Source organism: Phacochoerus africanus, chromosome 2 (genome assembly GCF_016906955.1).
Source record: "Phacochoerus africanus isolate WHEZ1 chromosome 2, ROS_Pafr_v1, whole genome shotgun sequence".
Lineage (NCBI taxonomy): Eukaryota > Metazoa > Chordata > Mammalia > Artiodactyla > Suidae > Phacochoerus > Phacochoerus africanus.
In genome coordinates this window covers 168,963,678-168,983,632 of record NC_062545.1, presented here as the reverse complement: position 1 = coordinate 168,983,632, position 19,955 = coordinate 168,963,678, and the positions used below count along the sequence as shown (strand labels likewise).

General features: G+C 50.0%; 1 protein-coding gene across 3 annotated transcripts in view; it reads left to right on the top strand.

Moving 5' to 3' along the window:
- The window catches only part of ANP32A (acidic nuclear phosphoprotein 32 family member A), a 37,161-nt gene that overhangs the window by 12,786 nt on the left and 4,420 nt on the right, over positions 1-19,955 (top strand). For all 3 annotated transcript variants that reach the window (XR_007133153.1, XM_047767169.1, XM_047767170.1), the window contains exons 2-4: positions 16,869-17,018; positions 17,157-17,279; positions 19,223-19,421. Coding sequence is in view for 2 of the 3 variants with exons in the window: in XM_047767169.1 (XP_047623125.1) it covers positions 16,869-17,018; positions 17,157-17,279; positions 19,223-19,421 (472 nt within the window). In the remaining variant the exon portion in view is untranslated. The remainder of the gene's footprint in view (positions 1-16,868; positions 17,019-17,156; positions 17,280-19,222; positions 19,422-19,955) is intronic.

The following is a 19,955-nucleotide window of genomic DNA, read 5'->3' as shown; positions in this document are numbered from 1 at the left end:
CCACTTGCCTCTCAACTCCCTCCTGGCTGCAGAACTCTAGGTCTGCCCCTCTCAAGCCTTTGTCTTTCATCCAAATGGCTCCTGAGAAGTTTCCCCCAGGAAGTCTTCCTTGACACACTAGAATAATGGGAACAAATTATGTCCATCCCAGGTGATGTCAAGATGTAAGATCCTGGGACTTCCGGGTCACACAGTAGTGTTCTCTCTCCTGACACTCGGGTCACCTCCTTGGAGTGTGCATCATGGCCCCTCTTTCCCTTGGCTTGGTCAGTGACTCTTTAATCCCCTCGCCAGAGGGCCTCGCTGAGTGTTCCCAGAGCCCAGGACAGCTCCCCTGCAGCTGGGTGCATCAGGAAGGCTCTGTGGTGATGTCATGTGGCCTCCAGCCTCCCGCCTGGCGGCCAATGGGAAGGATCTGTCTGTTCTGGCACAGGGGCCGCTTCCATATGGAGGGCCAGGAACTGGCCATCACAGTCACCAGGGCATTCCTTCCATTGCTGCATGTTTCCCCTCCCCTCTGGGGGCTCTCAGGCGTACCCCTGTGCAGCCCAGGGAGAGTGGGCAGGCGTGGACTGGAGTAAAGCTCCCCAGCTGTCTGGGAGGCCTGAAGAAGCCTCTGCAGAGGTTGGCCTGCTGCCATGAGTGGTTCTCCTCTGAGCTCCCATCTAGCTTGTGGCTCTGTTGCAGACAAGCCTTTGTGTGTCTTGGATGAGAGAGCTGGTGTTTTTTTACGCTGAGGTATGGTTTCTGAGTCTGGGGAGGCTTCTAGTGTAGGGCCCTCTGAGGCCTCTGTTTGGGGTGAGGTACAGCAATAGGCTTGGGAGAAGAAATGGAATGTTGGTTTCTCAAAAGTGAGGGGTACTTGGTTCAGATACTTGGCCTTTGTAGATGTTCAGGTATCTTTCCCTAGTTCCAGTGGCCAGTATGGTCATTGTCAGAAGTGGCCACCCATGTGGGTCAGATGTGGGAATGGAAAAGCACCTGTGAGGTTGATGCATGGCCTTAGATTCCAGGGAGGTCTGGATCCTGCTTTGAGGTGTCCACTATGCCCGAAACCAGACTTATATTGAGTGCATGCCTTGCTAGCCCCAGGAGTCTTAAGATGGCCACAGATGTCCCTGATGAGCAGCAGTGACTGGCTAGGGCCTGAGGTTAACCAGAGTTAGGAGGGTGATTTCTGCAGATAGAAAATACTGTGGAGGATCATTCATTTTTACACGTTGATTGAATGCCTGCCACGTGGTGAGTTGTGTTCTGAGCATTCTGGATATAGCAGTGAACAGGAGAAGGTCATTATTTGGGCTGCCCCTGTGGGGCTTCCATTCCATCAAGGGAAACCATTAATAAGTCAATCAAAGGCATGACCGCTGGTGTGGTAGGTCTCATGAAACAGATAAAGCTGTGTTAAAAGGGAATAGGTGGTCCGGGAAGGCTTCTCTGAGGAGGTGGCATTTGAGCAAAGACTCGAGTAACCTACACTAGACTTCTGGCACCCATGAGCCAGGACCTGTAGAGGTACCTAGGAACTCTCTTGCTGAGGAGCAAGCTGAGGCCCAGAAAGGATAAGACTCGAATTCATGAGCTGATTAATTGGAAAGTTGACCTGAAACAAAAGAGTGACAAACTGTAATGGGCCAGTACTCCCTGTTTTCAACCTTAGGCGTGTCCCCAGGCCAACTGATCCTCTGCCTTTTCGTCCCAGAATGTCCTTTATTATCCTCTTGAGACTTAGCCTTTTAAAGATTTGTACTTCCAAATTGTGTTTATTAACAATGGTAGGTTTACCTTCTCATTTGTGGCTGAGTACGGTTGAGGAGAGTGGGGAGCAGAAACACATCTGTAACCGCCAGTCATCCCCCGAGGCAAGGGCTCAGCACCTGGAACTGGCCTTGTTCCTGTCTCAGCAGAGATGTGGCCCAGTTTGGGTAACCACAGGCTCTCGCTGCCTAGCACAGTGGGATTTCCATCTGTCCTTCTGAAATAGTTTCTTGAAGGATCCCCTACTGCTACTTTTTGGGTTCCATTTGGATCCTTCAGGCCCTCTCACCTGGTTTGAGGGGCCAGGTGCTTTGGGTGAGCAAAGGAGATCCTGCTGAAACCTCTGATGAAGGGTGGTGAGGCAGGGCTTGGAGGCCCTAGGGCTTATTTTAAGGGGAGAAACCCACAGTCAGGTCACAAATCCAGCCATGACCCACCTCTCCCAAGGACCAGGATGAGCCTTAATTGGCTGAGAGTTTTCATCTAAAAGCAGGCATCTTGCATGAATATGAAAGGAGCTTCTGATGAAGTAAGACTTCATTAATCAACCTGTTAGGAATCTGGCTTCCCAGTATTATGGGGGCTGGATAATTTGATGCCTACTGTTGTGCTTTCAGCTTATAAAGGGAAGGCACTAGATTTTCATCTTTCTGCTAAATACTGAGAGAAAATAGTATCTTTATGTGCTTTGTTTGTTTTTAACTGTTGAGTATCTGGGTGCCAGACACCGTATTTATTCTTACTTAATCTGTATAGAAAGACTACAGAATGAATGGGATTATTCCCACTTTCGTAGATGAGGCTCGGAAAGCTAGTGAAGTGTCTAGCTCAAGGTCATATAGTACCGTGGAGCTGTGCTGGGTACAAAGCCAGGCCACTGGCTTCAGAGCAAGGTAGGGCACCTCACACCTTGACTTTGACCTCTTACCTCCTCCCAGCCACTTTAGGGCTGCTGCTAATATGGAAATAATAACTTCAGACTCCTAACTTTCATTTCTTTCTCTTTTCTGTTAAAATCTGCTGCATTTGTTCCCCCAAGAAAGTGAAACAGATGATACTAGAACTTGTGACTTTTGAAACTGTTTTATTGTGAAATAGAATACATTTTAATGTGAGGTTCAGTGACTTTTCTCCTTTAGATTTTTTTTTCCCCCTTTAAATGATTCTTTTACACTATCAGGGAAATCCCAGCAAAATCAACTTTCCATATGCCTGTCCTGACCTTTCTGTGCCAGGGCCTTAATATATGTGTGTCTGGGTTTCCACTGACAGCTCTAATATACTTCAAACATGAGGGCTTGTACATGCCAATGAGAAAGTACTTAGGATACCTCAAAGTGTGAAAGAGGGTCTGGAAAGTGGGAGGAAGTCCAAATCGTCCTCCAATAAAAGTTGCCTAAGACAACTTGGGGCTTAGGTGCTACTTCAAAAACTAACAATGCATTCCACCTTTCCCAAGGGGAAGTGTTGTGAATGGGCATGGCAGTGCCGTGTTTCTTGCCCTTTGTTGAGCACCTGCTCCAAGCCTTGCTTCATGCTAGGTTTTTGGCAAGCATCACATTTGAATCCTTTAGAATGCCCCTAGGATACAGGTGTGACCACTCCGTTACCAGATAGAGACACAGGTCCACAGAGGTCAGATGGCCTTCAGGACACACTGAACTTGCCCCTGTGTGCTGTAGCAGCCCCTTCTGCTTGTCCATCCCAGACTGGACACTTTCGGGGCTGAAGGCAAGGATACCTTTATTGTTGGAGCCTGGCGCAGTGCCTGGCATTCATAGGTTCTAAGTCATAGCATTGAATGGACGGAGGTGAGTTAACTTGTCCACATAGGTATAGTGGTGAGCGCATTAGATTGTGGAACTCCAGGTCTCTATGACTTGCCCAGCAGGTCAGAAGTGGGGTCTGATTCTAGCTCTTTGGTTGAATGCAAAATGACATATGCGCTGGCTTATGGACATTGCAGCATTGTTATAGCAGAAGATTGGAAATAACCCAAATACTCATCAATCAGGGGCTAGTTAAGAAAAATGGTGGTGCATGTACACCATGAAACAGTGCAAATTAGAAACAAGGAAGGTTTTTATGTACTATATATTACACAAACCTCATGAAAAAAAGGTAAAGAACAATATATAATATACTAATTTGGGATAAAAGAGAAAATAAGATTCTAAATTTGCTTATATATGTGTAAACAAACTCTGGGAGGATTTTTAATGGGTGGGATAGTTAACTGGATAGGATGGGAGAGAGAATTAACTATGTTTTCTTAAGTTTTTTGGTTTTGAAACCATGAGAATGACTGTATTGCTTATTCAAAAAGTTAAAAAGATAAAAATAGTGGAGGTGACCTTGGACTAGCTATTCTCTGTATCTGGGCTTCAGTGGATTAGATCAGGCCTTCATCTGGAGTGGCATGTTGTGTATCTATTGTGTATATTGTGTTTCTCTGGCTTTCATGAGCTCTTCCGGAAGCTGCTGCCCCTGTCCTAGGATGGTCTATAGTCCCTTCTTCCGTTGGTGGCCTGCACCTGAATCATCAGCTCACAGTGTTTGAGAAAGACTGGGGTGACCCAGAGAGCCAGAGGCCTTGTTCCTGTCTCCAGGCCTGGGACTTTATCCTCTGAACACCCTGCCCTGATGTGACTCAGGTGGTTCTTCCCCCAAAGTGAAGGATTACAGAGACTGTTCTGGAGCATTCTGGCAAAGTGTGCTGCAGTTTAATAGGAAGAAAGAAATGGCAGAATGTTTTCCCAGGTTATTTTTAATGCTTTTCAGTTCAGCAAACATTTACTGCGAACTAAGTGCAAGGCAGTGTGGGGGACTCTGAGCTACATAACACCTCCTCTGCTCTCTGGGGCGCCAAGTTTTGGGTAAGAAACTTGTTCGTAAAATTCCTCCCTGTGCCTTCCAGGACAGCACGGTTTGCCTCTAGTCCCACAGAGTTTTGTGGGATTGGTAGGAATCCTTCTCCCCATTTTACAGATGAGGAAATTAAGTCCCAGTGAAGCTTTGCCCAAAGCTGCAGTTCCTAAGTGTTAAAACCTGGAACCGACAAAAAAAGACACACACACAAAAACTTGGAACCAAACCACACTTTCTGATGGTGTCTCGTGTGCCCAGACACCCATGAATAAAACTTTCTGCCAAAGGATATTCCCCAGGGGTGCAGGCAAGGCCTGTTTCTACCTGGAAACATTGGGTGAGCACAGTCCTGAATAAAGCTCCTTTTTTCCTCTAAGGAAGGGCAAGAGAAATCACAGGTTTATGCCTGGGTCTTGGATCTTAACCCCTTTGCTGTGGTCCAAACAGTTCTGACTTCCACTGCTTGTGAAGCCCATCACCCTGGCACCAGGTACATGCTTCTACAACATCCCATAGGTGTGTACAAGTGCGTGTGACAGACAGTGGGCTTCTCCCCATCTCATTCTCACATTATCACTCTGTTTCCTTCCCTTCCACAAATTCCATCACCAGTACCCATCGTCCTGGCTGATCCCCAAAAGGAGCAAGCATGCTGCCTGCTCAGGGTCTTTGCCCTCGCTGTTCCCGCTGCCCTCTTCACTTGGCTTCAAGTCCTCACTGAAAGCTCAGCTTAGAAAGGCCTTCCCCGGGATCTTTTGTGAAGTACTGTCTTTTGTCACGATTTCATTTTTTCCCCTCTGTCCCTTTGTTGCATTTATATATATCGTACATAGATATCTATACTTACTGGCTTATTATCTCTTCCCCACTAGACTGTAAACCCACAGGTTAGGTGCCTGTTTTTGTTCATTGCTGTTTCTGTTTCCTAGCACAGGTGCCCAGCTTTTGACAGATACTCTGTAAACATTGTTGAATGAATAAATCAGGCCTGTGGCCTAAACACATAATGCATCTTTAAAGAGGGAAAGCATCAAATCATAGCATTTTAAGAGGAGGAAAGATCCAAAGCTCATCTCTTTGCAGGGCTTCATCATACAATATTATTATTTCATTTAATAATTGTTCAGTACTGTTCATGTGGAAAGTTCTTTGCAGAAGTCACTGAGCAGCCTCCGATGCATACACTTACAGGGACGGGGGCTCACTGATTTGTCAGAGCAGCCCATTCTTTGGTGGGACAAGCTGCAAAGATTTGAACACCCTCTTATGTTTTATGTTGGTCCAAAAACTGCCTATTTGTAATTCCTGCACACTGACCTTAGCTCTTGAGCTGCTGGAGAACACAGAATAAATGTACTCTGTTTGCATACAGCTCTCCTTCCAATAGTCGGAGAAAGATAGCTATCATGAGTTCCCCCACCCTCCAGCCTAAACATCACTAGTTCCTTCCATTGTTCTTCCAGTGTTACGGTTTGCAGATGCCTTCCTACCCTTGGCGCCTGCCACAAGTTTGTTCTGCTTCGGGTGTCAGAATTTAAGGTCTGGACCCATCAGAACAGTGTTTTGGGACCCTCACTGAGGACGCTTGGTCCATCTCACTTGTTTCTGTCCACACAGCCTGGGACAGGCTTGTCTGTGTTGGCCATCTTGGCAGGGATCTCCTTCATGAGCTTTTGATGAAAGCTAACTAAAATCTCTAGGCTCTTTTTTTACATCATGTCTATTCATCTAGCCCCTCCCTGACTCAGCAAGAATCGTAAAGGTTTGGGGGTTTTGTTTTGTCTTTCGTTTTTAGCATCTTGAGATTAAAGCAGCTGTAGATCTGTGAACAGCAAAGAATGCAACCTGTGCTCGATTTCACAAACCAGTAAATATAGGTAAAGTTCTCTCACCAACTCTGGAAGTACAGAAAAACCCACTGAGCCTCTAACTTTCTTGCTTCTGCCTTCTTTTTGACACCTGTGTCCTTTTCACAGAGTCTTTCTGTAGCTTACTCTCCCTCGGTGTTCCGTCCCTCTCCCCTCCTTCCTTCCTGGCGCTCATTCCATTGCCCCGTTTCTCCCTTCCAGTTAGTAGCGTATGGAATTAACATTACTCCTTAGCATTTCCTGCACTTCCATCCCCAGTACTTTTACCTTCATTTCCAGACTATGGCAAGCTGCACATCACATTTCTCTAAGGCAGAAAGAGATGAAATTTCTTCTTATGTGTGACCCTTGGCTAATTTGTTTTGTGGTCTTGGATAGAGAAAAAAAACTTACAGCCCTCAGCCTTAGGTTCTTTTGCATGATTGGTTCACATTTCTGCCCAAATCAGCGGTTTCCAGTTGGTGGTTGGACACGAGGGCCTCAGCACCGCGGTGTTTGCTCTGCTTCTGTCATTGCCAATGCTGCTGTCATTTTGGTAGAGGTGGCAGGGAAGGAGGCCAAGGTCGAGGGTTTCTTCTCTGAGCCACTTAGCCTTTCCCCGCCTCTTCTGCCCTCCCAGCCCTCCTGGGCAGTGTGGGGAGGCAGGCAGGAAGGGGGGAGGGCTGGGGTCAGGCCCGGGGCTCTTTTCCTAACAGCTGTGTTCTTTTTCCTCTTTAGTTTCCTCTTGCTTCAAGGAGTTCACCGTGGAGAGGCCTGTCATGCTGGGGTGTAGACCCCAAGTTAGGAGGATTAAGACTGGCCCCAGGTTAGGTTCCACATTGGGCTAAACTGTGTGACCTTGGTTGAGGAGCTGGATTGAATCCAGTGGTTCCCCAGAGGTGGCGATGATGGTATCCTTTAGTTTCTGAAGCACATTTCTATAGCCAGCTGGAAATTCGGCAGAGGCCCGTACTAGCCTGCCGGAAGTGTCCTCTCCTGAATCTGAATGGCCTGGTATCTTTTTAGATGGGCTATGTTGCTAGGCTGGGAAGGGGCTGTGATCTGCTGGCTCATGATCGCTACGTGGTGATGCCACGGAAATTAATTAACTTTTGTTGTGCAAACCATTCTTCCACTTGGTCCATGGGGAGTGGATGGCTGTCTCCATCCACACCAGACCCACCACAGAAACTCTGAGCTATGTCCCCTTTTCACACCTTGCTGACTCGACTCCGGTAGGATTTCCACAAGTGGTCCCAGCCCAGCTGGGCTTAAATCCCTGAAATTAATTTCAGGAGTCAAAATCAGCCAAAAATCAGGCAGCTGGGACAGAGGGCCAGGAAGCCATTTTCGTATCTTTTTGTGTATTTTCCCAAGAGTAGAGTTGGGGTGCTTTGCTTCAAAAATGAATACGGGGTCAGAGCCATTGCTCTCCCCAACTCCATCCTTTCTTCTAGGGTGAGTGAGCTGGTCCAGTTTGACCACTTAGCCAGCCCCTCTGGGCAGGGCACCAGAAGGGGATACCAAGATCTCAGACCTTACCAAGGCCGTGTCTGGAGGAGAGACTGTGAGGAAAGACTGACAGGTGTCTTGTGGCCGAGCAGCAGCTCTCTGGGGGTCCTGGTGGGGGGACAGGGTGTGTTCCCTGGGGAGGGATGGGAGGAGTGGAATTCCACTTGGCTTTGGGTTCAAGGAAGTGAGGACTGGGGAAGCACTTCATAAATGATTAACACAGGGAGGAAATGCCAGGTGGTGTGAAGTGTGTGCTACCAGTCACGGGCAAAGGGGTGGTGTAGGAACAGACTTGAAAAGAGACATGGGGATTTAGTCAGGGGGCATCGATGGTCAGGGGGCTGGGAGTCCTCCTCTGGATTTGGCGCCTGATCCCCATGCCCTTTAAAGGCCTTTGGACAGAGAGCGACTAGACATGATGTGATGTGATCGAAGCAGTGTTTTAGGAAGGTGGCCCAGGATGTATCCTTTCCGCTCTCTGGGCCTTCCTCATCAAGCTCCTTGGGGCTCTTCTGTTGTGTGGGGCCACTGCGGTGGCTCCTAGATCATCGTGGGTGGTGTGGGTTTTTTTATGAACCACAGGATCATAGAGCAGTCATTAGGACCCCATGAGTCCACATGCCTACTCCCTGCTGTCCTGTAGGGTGATAGGCATCACATGGGGCAAGGCCAGATGCCCATATTTGAAACCAGCACCTTGAGCACAGGGGGCTGTTTTTATGATCCTGGTGTGTTTTAAGAGACTACATGATTGACTTTCGCATTTCGGTAATTATCCGGGATAATTGCCCAGCGTCCTAGATTTCCTTTCTAGCATCCTTCAACCATGACTCCTGGGCTCCTCTGGCCCCTGAAGTCCCCCACCTCCTGTTGAGGAACATAACTGAGTTTGGATGTGGGACGGGACTAAAAGTGGATGGGCCCACTGAATTTTGGAACTAAAAGGGATCTCGTGTCTGTGCTCCATTGTTTAGTGTGTGGATTAGGGGACTGCAGAAGCCCAGAGAGTGGATGTTACTTCCCCCAGGGCACACTGCAAGTCAGTGGCAAAGTGGGGCCCAGAGTCCAGGTCATTAGACTGCCTGATGAGCATCCTTTGCACCACACCTCCATGTTTCTTGTCCCCCTTTCCCCGGCCACCGTTCAGACACCACCTGCTGGTAACTGTGCCTTCACTGGACTCTGCTTCCACCTCCTGCTTCTTCACGCCTTCCATTACCTGCTGAAGGTAGCACAGGACAGCCACTTAGAAGCAGCCTGCTTCACTTGATCATGTCATTCATGCACCAGTTCCAGAACCCTCATCTCTCCCTGTCCCCATTGCACTCCTCCTCACTTCCTTTCCCCCAGACAGCCTTCTGGGTCTATTCTCTCCTGCTCTGGGAATCTTTTACCTGCTCTTAAATCAGGCAGGGCTAGGGCAGGAGCTGGGCAATCAGGGAAGGCTTCCTGGAGGTGGAACTGCCAAGTGTCTGAAGTAGAATAGAATCTAGACTGGCTGGAAGAGAGGAACGAGGTTTGAGGGGAGGAGAGCAAAGGCATGACATGAGGGAGGGGCCCAAGTTCTGCCAGGCTCACTGGCTAAACAGGCCCATCTGACAAGCCCAAAGCCCAGGTCCGACAGCAATTGCACCAGTTCTTGAGTTACTGAGTCTGTTCTGGCCAGATGAAGCATCTGCAGTGGAACCAGCTCCTCTGTCTTGGTGAGGCAGAAACCAAGTCCTCCTCAAGCTTGGGGGAGGAGGTAGGAAGTCGGTTCCAGGCAGCGAGGGAGCCAGTCACAGGGTTTATGTTAATACGGGCCCTCCCCCAGCCGGCGCTTAGCCTATTACCCGGGCCCTGCCGACAGCTTAATTACCGCTGCAGCGAGCCTCGGCCTGCCCTCCACGGTTCCCTAAAATAATAAGGATGGCGTCACCGACTTCCCGCGGCCATGTGCTCCCACCCGTGCCTTCATAGCTCTATTGTGGGAAACAAACAAAATCCAGAGATCCAGATGCTTTTTTCTTGGAGATTTTTTTGGGGGAGCAGAGTTAAAGTAAGGTGGGACCCTGCCCCGTAGTTAAGATTTCAAAAGATCTCTAATAGGTATGGAGACCTGAGTCTTAGCTCCACTGAGGTTGCAGAATAACCTCCTGTTAGCAGAAACGAAAAAGCTATGTGGTTGATTCTGTGGTCCTCCACCGGGGACTGTGATTTCTGATTAGAGCAGTGGTGTGGTGCTGTGCAGTGTGGTGTAGCAGAGAATCACCTATCTCGGGGTTCCTGGGCTCTAGGCCAACTTTGGACCTTGTTTCTTCCTCCAGCAAAAGAGAGCTGAACTAGACCAGCAATTTGCACACTGTGGGTCACACTTGTTAAAAAATCATCTTTTTTAATGTAATAGAAAAAAGTAATTGTAACAGGGCTAAGTTTTGTTTCAGTGTGTATGCCTGTTTACATGCAAAAATGTGCTTACTGAGCCAAGGTGTAAATGTATTTATTTTTTTGACTGTGGGCTGTGGTCAGAGAGCCACTGACCTAGATGATCCCGAAGGCCTTTCTAGCTTTCATAATGTCCAGATTTTCTCCCAGACTTGTCCCCTATGGAACCTGACAGGATTTTTCAGTTTTGCCACACTGACTCCTAAGCAAAACTAGAGATTGTATGGTTAAAACTACAAAACCACAAGCATCTATCCCTCCTATCGAACACCTGGGAGGAAGCCCATCTCCCCCTGCATTGGTGTCTCAGACAGTTTGGCCTTCAAGCTAGAAATGGGATCTGCAACAGGGGATGGCCCATTTAAAAACTGACCTATTTAAAACCCATGAGCACTGAAAAAACACGGGGTCAATCTGATTTAAGTTGTCTTCTTTTGCGAAGCTGGGACCTGAAAACTAAATTGGTCGGGGACTGACAAGGTTGAAACCAAAGTTACAAATATTTACTGCATTCTTGTTCAGTGAAAGAAAAGATCAAGCCTCAAGTTTAGTGGAAAAAACTACACAAAAGGAGGTGTGGGTGTAAAGTCCAGCAGGGTGCATTCTGGGCACACTGTCTTCACTCTCCAGAATGTGGAGAGGCCTTCATTCCATGAAGAAGCTCTGCAGACGGCGGAGGTGACTCAGAGCTGTGGGCCTGCCTTGGTTCCCATTCTTGTGCCTTGACTGTAGACGCAGCAGTGAAGGTGGCTGTGCATTGAGAAGGCAGGTGGCTTTTTCCAAGGTGGGGGTGCTCTAAGTGCACCTTTTCATTTAATCCAACCCCAGGTGATGGGCACTATGGTCATTGGAGGAAGCGGAAGCTTCAGAGGTGAGATGAGCTTGCAGTGGGGAATTTGGGCTTGAGCCAGGTCTGTCTGACTCCAGAGCCTGCCTTCTGTCCACCTCTCCACCTTGCCTCAGCAAGTGCTGGAAAAATAAAAAGCAGTCTTCTCTTCAGTTTCCTTCTCTCTGGTGCTGGCCTTCCGAGGGCTCTGCTTTAAGCCCATGCTGTCCATTTAAATCAGGGCTAGCGTCACGGGCATGTGACTTGTGCAGTCACACAGGCCCACACCTAGAGGGTCCCTCCCTGCTCTTGGGTTTAACATGCTACTGTCCCTGTCTTGGAATTCTTTATCGTCCTTGAGCAGGTGGTCTCACATTTGCATTTTGCACTGGGCCCTGCAAGTTACCTGGCCAATCCTGGCTTTGCTATAAGGCACCCCTTTTCTTGGTCTTTTTGGGGCCCTCCTATCTTCCCGGAACGTGCCCGTCCTCCCCGGGTAGAGGCATGTGAAGCACACCCACCCACCCCAGCCTTGGGCCTGCTACCTGGCACACTGGACTGTAGTTGTTTACCAGCTGTCTGTCTCTTTCTTGCCTGCCACCACCCCTCTTGCTGGCAAGGACCCCAACTGTGGCTCACCGTCACCTCTGTGTCTCCCCTCAGCTGCTCAGATGGACAGTGTCACAGGAGCTCACTGTGTGAAGAGAGGGGTTTCTCACACACAAGACCTGTGTGCAGAGAGCACTGGGTCAGGTCAAGAGGAGGACGCACTGCTGACCTGCCTCCTTATGGGATTATGCTTGTCTCAGGAACACAGAACACACCAGAAGTAGTAGTTGTTTTTGTTTGTAAAAGGGAGGGCTTGTTCAACCTGTTTTGGACCAGTTGCACTGAAAGTTTCACTGGTGGTTTGTCTCCCTCTGTATGCTGGGCACCTAGTGTTGTGGCTGGCACAATAAAGAGGACATTTGTTAAGGAGTTGCTGGGTGTCCACTCCCCGCTAGGCTGATTACAGAGAAGGACAGTCCCTGACCTCTAGGAGGATCGGATGCTTAATACATGATTAAATGATTCATCCAGCAGCTGCCCTTGGTGCCCTGGGATGCGCAGAGCTGGCTGCAGAAGGCTTTCTGGGGAGGGGGCTTAACTAGAGCTAAAGGCAGGGGTGAGAGGTGGGGTGTGAAGAGATTGGTGGACATGAGGGCGGTGGTCAAGAGTGAAAGACCTCCTTAGGTCCGTTTGGGACCTTGATGATTTTTTTTCCCCCTGGAGGCAACAGGAAGCCAAGAATGTTTTCTAGGCCAGAGTTTGCACTTTATAGGTTACACAGATACCATCGTCCCCTTTCTGTGAGGCAGATCCTGAGACCTCGGGGAGAGAGTCAGGGTCATTCAGCCAGCCAGGCCTTGGCCTCCAGGTCAAGGCCTGTTCCCTCTGTCATGGAGACCCCATTTGGAAGCAGAGGCAGACCTAGGGTGTCTTAGATGACCATGACCAAGACTGCAGTGCCGGCAGCAGAGAGGAATGGTCAAATTTGAGAGATCAGTAAAGACAAGATTTCCCAGTTTTGAAACAAGCGACGGGTTGTTCCTTAGAGGATAGTGTGTTGATGTTTATCACGGACAGTTCAGCTCCCCTTGATGAGAAATGGCTGCTGCGTCCTTGCTTTGGGGACATGTTTTTCAGGAAATGCCAGAGCCAGGCAGTCTGATCTCTTGGGAACCTTCAGCGCCTCCCCACTGACATCTCTTGGGGGCTTAGTACGAAGATGCAGGCACCTCTCAGGTGTCCACACTTGAGGAATGAAGCATAGGGTCCTGTGTAGGTTTGTTGCTGAGGTGTTTGAAAAGCTCCCGACAGAGGCAGAAGAACTCCAGTTGTCGGACTAGAGAGAGAGTAACCGCGTTTGGATATTTTTAAACGGCCAGTGGAATTGGGAGAGAGTCTAAAACCCAAAGTACAAATTTTCAGTTTAATTTTAACTTTGCACTTAGCTCACACCCAGGGTTTGGCAGCGGGGAATGGGCCTTACTTTTCTTTTTTTCTTTTTTTTCTTTTTTAAGCAGAACACACCCTGGATGTAAAAGGGATGTTCTCTTCACATGGAAGAGTTTGGGGCGGCAGCACCGAGCTGAGAGGGGAGGAGGTGGGTTGGAATTGCAGCAGGGTTTCAGAGTCAATTTAAGGAAGATTGGGGTGGTTGGATGTTTTGAAACACATGAGCCTGGCTTGGGAGCTGTAAGAGAGCATGGCCCTGTGTGGAGGCAGGTGGAGCAGGGGGTGGACAGCAGACTTCCACAGGTCAGCTGTTGCACTGGAGTTTTTTTTTTGTTTTTTTTTTCTATTTGATCCATTACAGACGCTTCACAGGCTGCTTACCTGCCATCTCCAATGTGACACATCACCCCAAAAAGCAGCAGTGGGTTTCCTCCGATGTGGTGTGGGCTTTCTGGTGATATCAGCAACGTCGGGGTGTAAGCCTCAGCCCATCTCTCCCCTCCTTGATCTCTTCCCAAACTGCGCCAAAACCCTGCCAGGAAGGAAGTGCAGAAAGCGTGGTTGTCCTGGAGGCCCCGCAGACCTGGGACAGCCACCCAACTTTTCAGACACCAAAGGCTTTCCCTCCCAAGTGACGAGAGGTGGCCTCTTGCTCCTTGGGGAGGAGCAGGCAGGGTCTCAGGCCCCCTGGCCCCTCTCCAGAACTGCCCTCCCTCTCAGCAGCGTCATCAGAGCTTGGGCTGAGCTGGTTTTGTGCTTTGGTTACTGAGGAAGTGTAACCAGGGTGGGGATGGCTGGGAGTGGCCCCCACTTGGCTAGTGGAACAGTTAGAAGAGGGGCTGAAGGGTGTGTAGGTGCAGTCAGGGCAGCTTGTTGGATTGAATTGGGGGGGGTCTGGAAACAATGAGGAACCCCTCCTTATCCTGCAACACTGACTGCCGCCGGGAGTCTGAACACACCCTCCTATGCCCATTCCTGGGACTTTAGGAACACTGAGCCTGATGTGGCTATAAAATGGGAGAACACCCCATAATACCCCATGGAGCAATTGTGAGGATTGGATGAGATAGTGCCTGTGAAGAGGGTGCCTGCTGAGGGCCCAGGAAAGATCCTATGGTAGCTGTTACTATAAACATTAGTAGTGGTGGCTTGCATGTTGTCCCCGAGGGGAGTGGCCACCACTTTGGGCTTGGTGCTGGGAGCTGGGACTGGAACCTGTGTCTGTCTATAGGATTCTCAGGCAGCAGCATGCCTCTTCAGGAAAGAGGCCGACATCCGGGAGGAATTCCCTTGACTCCGCAGCACCACCTTTCCTTGTTCCTGAGGCCTTCTCCTTGGCTGATGGCCATAGAGAAGCTCTTGACCTGTCTGGAAAAACCACATGTCTGAAATCTTTGAGGGTGGACTGGAAACCCTTCTCATATTTTTCTTTTATGAAGCTTAAAGAATTCCCAGGGCCTTCCAAGGAAAGGAGTGACTGAAGACGCCTAGGGCGCGTGACTCCAGCAGTGACTGCGCACAGAGGGGGTGGCTCCCCCTCCTTAGTACAGTTGATCTCTCTCCACTTGCTCTGCTCTCCTAAGGCCTGGCTTCCTGGCTCTACACTGATTTCCTGCCCTAGGGCAAAGGCCTCGCAGGATTTATTCCCAGGCACTCTTGCCAGTGACCTTGAGAAGGTGGCCTGACCTGGACATCTGGCCTCTCCTGGGGACTGAAAGGGTGGGAAAGGACATAACTACCCCATTCCAGATCCAAGGGGAAGGTGGCCCTGGCACCAGTGCCTAGGTCAAGAGCTTGCTAGCTTCCCGGCAGATTGCTGCTGTCCCAGGCTGAGCGGGTTACCCCTCCACCAGGGAAGAAAGCAGGGCAGCTGTGGGGCACTGTGGCCAGATGCGCCCTGGTGTTCCCTGGTCTGGTCACTGGTAAGGGTAGACTGAGGAGGGCATGGCAGGCCTGCTGTGGATTCTGTTCCCCAAGTTGGCCCATGGTCCCGTGATGCCCAAGGAGGAGGGCATCTTGGCAGACAGTCTTCCTGAGCCCTTCAGGAAGAAGCTGGTCAGACCAGCCTGCTCAGAGGCAGGGAGCAGCCCCAGACAGGGACTGGTTAGAATAGGCCTGTCTACTTAGCTGTGAGGCGAAAAGGCTATGAGGGGCAGGAATGACAATGCTATTGAGAAGGACAGGCCTGTGCCATGTGACCAGGGGTGAGAAATGCAAACCGGTGGGTATGTGGGCATCAGTACATGTTTCCTAGAGGCTGCAAGGAGCAGGCAGGTGGGGATACTGTGTCGAGCACCAGGTGCCACCAGGAGGAATCACCTTTAAGGTCCCTGCAGGCCCTGGAAGCCCAGGGAGCAGCCCCTGATCAGCTTGGAACAGGAGTGGAAAACTCTGGGCATCCACCTGGAGAAGCGGGCACCCTGGCCTCCCTTGCTGATTCCCCTGGGTCATTTCAGGCCTGAGACCTGATGACTCTTCCTCAGCCATCTCCACACCACCTGTGCTGGAGCCAGGACATGCCTTCAGCCAGGTCTGCCTTTTAACAGCAAATGAGACAGTAGCTCTTTATCAGTTTTTTCTACCTCATTCGAAATAAAGGATGTAGGGCCCAGATTGTAGGTAAGATGAGAAGAGAGGGGAATCTAAGAACTCTTAACAGGGCAAAATCACCTCCAGGGTGGTGGTGGGGGTGGGAGTGGGGGCATGGCAGGCGTGGCCACAGATGTGCCTCCAAAGACCAACTTTTGGACTTTGCCAACCTGAGCATTTCTCTGCGGGGCCATCCCGGGTTTGTGGACGTTCATTCTCCTTCCACCTCTACTCTTAGGACCCTGCAGAGAAAGTCTAGTGCTGGGATATTATTCCATATGGTAGCTTATATGTGTCTCTTTACACTTACATTAAATAAATACAGTGTAAAACTTAGCTCCTCAGTCTCACCTCAGTGACTGCATGTGGCTAGTCACTCCTCCCTTGGACAGGAAGTTCTACTGGGCAGTGCTGGTCTAAAGAACAGTGAGTCGGAGAGGGTCCCTGGTCCACTGCCCTTGCTCTGGGGCAGGCCAGTACAGTGACAAGGTGATGAATGCCTGATGGCAGGGGCAGGTAAGAGCAAGAATGCGGGTGGGTCTCGGGACCCATCTGACTGCAGAAGGTCACAGACACACAGGTGAAAGGGCAGTGGGGACTGAGGATGGGAAGAAGTAGGTCCCTGGCTTCAGGAACATGGCCAGCCCAAGGCCACGTGGGGCACTGAGATGAGAGGCTCTGACAGAATGGCAGGGCCCAGAGGTTGCCTAACAACGTGATGTCTGGCATGGTGGGGAGCTGGGGGTTTTATTGTTCAATGGAATTTGGAAGAATGTGGCAGTTGGGTCTTGCCGACAGCAGTTGGGTTTATCGAGTTTGCTTTCTCCAGTCCAGTCAGGCTCCTGGCAGGGAAATGGGGGGACCTCCTGGTTTGCAGCTTTGCTCACACCAGGGACCCCCCTCCCCACAGTGTTGCTACAGGCAGAAAGCCTGGGGTGGGCTCTGGCTCTGCCATGCTCTAGAGGTGCCTTCTGGTCTGCCTCCTGTCCCCTCCCCAGTCTTGGGCCCCATTCCTCACCCCATTCATGCCGGCCTTGTCTTTCCAGGTGAAAGAGCTCGTCCTGGACAATTGTCGGTCAAATGAAGGCAAGATTGAAGGCCTCACAGATGAATTTGAAGAACTGGAGTTCTTGAGTACAATCAATGTAGGCCTCACCTCAGTCGCAAACTTACCAAAGTTAAACAAACTTAAGAAGGTAAATAGAGTGCAGGAGGGGCTATGCCCGGGAGGCCTGCCAGTTCCCCGAGCCTGTGTGCGGGAGCCAGGCCCTTGAGCCCAGGGCCTTCATTGTTGTAAGAGCTCTTTTTGCTTTTTCTCTCCCTGCCCCGTTTAGCTTGAACTAAGTGATAACAGAATCTCAGGGGGCCTGGAAGTATTGGCAGAAAAGTGTCCGAACCTCACACATCTAAATTTAAGTGGCAACAAAATTAAAGACCTCAGCACAGTAGAGCCACTGGTGAGTCACTGGGGTTCTCTCCTCTGTACTGGGGTGGGAGGGATTGATGTTGGGGAATGCTGCCTTTGATTTGTATAACATGCTGGCAGGTGGGAGGGGATGGCTTATCTCACTTTATTTGACTGTCATTATATGCTGTGAGATGGAGTTGGAGCTCCTACTTCTGCCTTGTCCATGAAGAAGCTGAGGCCTAGAGACGTTAAAGAGCTTGACCAAGGTCAAACGGTCAGAACAGGCATCAGGGTGAAGGAAGCCTTAAGTCCCAGGTCTCGGCTTCCAGTCCAGCACTTTTCCTCTTAAGCATTTCTGCCCAGCCTTGGAAACCCGAGCTGTCATTTCTTCAGGCTTAGAGCACGGCTTGTGCCCTTCACTGGGGAGGGGGGAACCATCCAGGAATTAAGCTTACCCTGGAGGTGGCGACCTGTTTTCTCCATGGGTCACTAGCCAGAGGCTGCTGCCTCTAGATTGTGGCAGGTGGTCCTGACACAGGCCCCCTGGGATGGCAGAGAGCTGTGTGGTATGGGAGTCCCATGCAGGCTTTCCTCTGTGGGCACAGAGCAGAGTGGCTCCGGGTCATCAGTCCTGAGTGTGATGGTGACCAGGGCCTCAGAGCCCTGGGCGGTTTCTTCTTTTGCTCATTCACATACAGCTGAGCATACCCTAAACTTTATGATTCACTAGCCAGAAAGGGGTAGGTCATGGTCAGAATAGCAATTTCTCCATTATCCTGGTCTGAGTGAATGTATTCTTTTGAGTTCAAGGAAATCAACTGTAAGGTGTGTCATTGGTTAATGATAGCTTTTTTGAAATATAGAAGTACTACTGCATTACATTAACACTTATTGTAAATAGGAATTTGTTCATAAGCCATGCACCTTAGAATCAGGGAAAGGCCATGAGGATATTTGGCCAAGTTGGCCATGTTTTTCTTTTCTGGGTAGATAGGGTGGCAGTTGGGGCATCTCTCAGGGTTCTTGTGCAAAAAGCATTCCTTGCCCTCCACAGAAGCTCAGGGTTCAGGTTCATGGGCCAGCATGGCAGAACCGGAAGCAGACATTTCTCTTCCAAACTGAGACTTTACCTGCCCTTGACCAGGTCTCAGTCACAGACTCTCAAGAGAGCAACCTAGTTCCTGACACTGACCATGAGAGACAGTAACTTTAATCACCAGTCAGGCCTGGCCCTGTTGGAACAGGGACTTGGCCTGGGGCAGGGTACCTGTGTCTTGAGGGGAATCAAGATGCAGCTGTTCCTTGTTAGCTGTGTGACCCTTTCACTTCCTAGGCCTCAGATTCCAGCCACCAAACAGGTGTAGTATGGGCTGAAACTAATCGGTAAAAAGCTTTGCACAAAGCAAATCATGTTAAGAACTACTGACAAAATCTGAAGACTTCATTTCCTCTTGTCCTTTTTGAAAGTCGGTGTTGGAAGAGTAAAAGCATAGGTCTGAGGTTGGGCTGCCTGATCCAATCCCAATTCTCTGCCCTCTTCTTCCTCATCTATAACATGAACTGATAATTATTTCTGCCTTATTGGGGCTATAAGGATAAATTGAGTTAATAAAGTGGTATATTAATTGCCGTTATTACTTTTATTCACAGAAGGAGTTAGTTATGTTCCTGTGCCCTTCTCAGTTCCCCTCTGGCACCTTAGTCACAGGAGCAGGCAGCAAAGCTTTTGGCACCAAGAGAGCTCGGTTTATTTCAAGCCCGCCACTGTTACGGCAAAAGCTGTCATTGCCAAACAAAAGAATGAGGTCTTGCAGATCCTTAAGTCCAACCCCCCATCTTCCAGATAAGGAACATGAGGGCCCCCCCCAACCAGGGGTGACATGGCTGAGCAAAGCCAGAGTTTGCTTGTCACCTGCGGGCGGGAAGCTCTGCACACCTCTCGTGTCACCCCCAACTGATCCCCCTGCCACTGTCCACTCTATTTGCTTGCAGAAAAAGTTAGAAAACCTCAAGAGCTTAGACCTTTTCAATTGCGAGGTGACCAACCTGAATGACTACCGAGAAAACGTGTTCAAGCTCCTTCCACAGCTCACGTATCTCGATGGCTACGACCGGGACGACAAGGAGGCCTCTGACTCAGACGCTGAGGGCTACGTGGAGGGCCTGGACGACGACGAGGAGGATGAGGATGGTGGGTAGCTCCAGGGAGAGGCCAGGCCAGGCTCTGGAGGGGGTGGGCTGGGCCCCTGAGGGCTTGTTGGCTGTTGACCTCTCTATTCCAGAGCTGTGGAGGGAAGTGGGCTGTCTGCTTTGTATATTACTGTCCCCTGTCTCATTGATCCACTGCCCTAAAATAACAAGACCTAAGTCCCAGAGAAACATCCCAAAGATTCTCCAACCACACAGTAACTCCTTAAAAACCATCTGAGTCCTCCCTTCTGTTTTTTTCCCCTTTTCCAAAGTCAGCAATGAGATCCTATAGCATCTCTCTATAGTGTGACACAGGACTCAGATATTCTTCCAGGGAGGGGATGAACAGGAGGAGGAAGGTGGCGTGTGGCCTGAGGGTCCCCTTTCCCATCCAGGGTCCAGTGGAGACCAGGTCATGGCTGGAGAGGTTGTGGGGCCCTCTGGTGGCTGCTGCCCACAGGACAGGACTTGGGGGGTGGGGGTTGAACTCAGGAGCGCTGGGGGCCTGGGAAGCGGTGGAGGCTGCAGGCAGCTT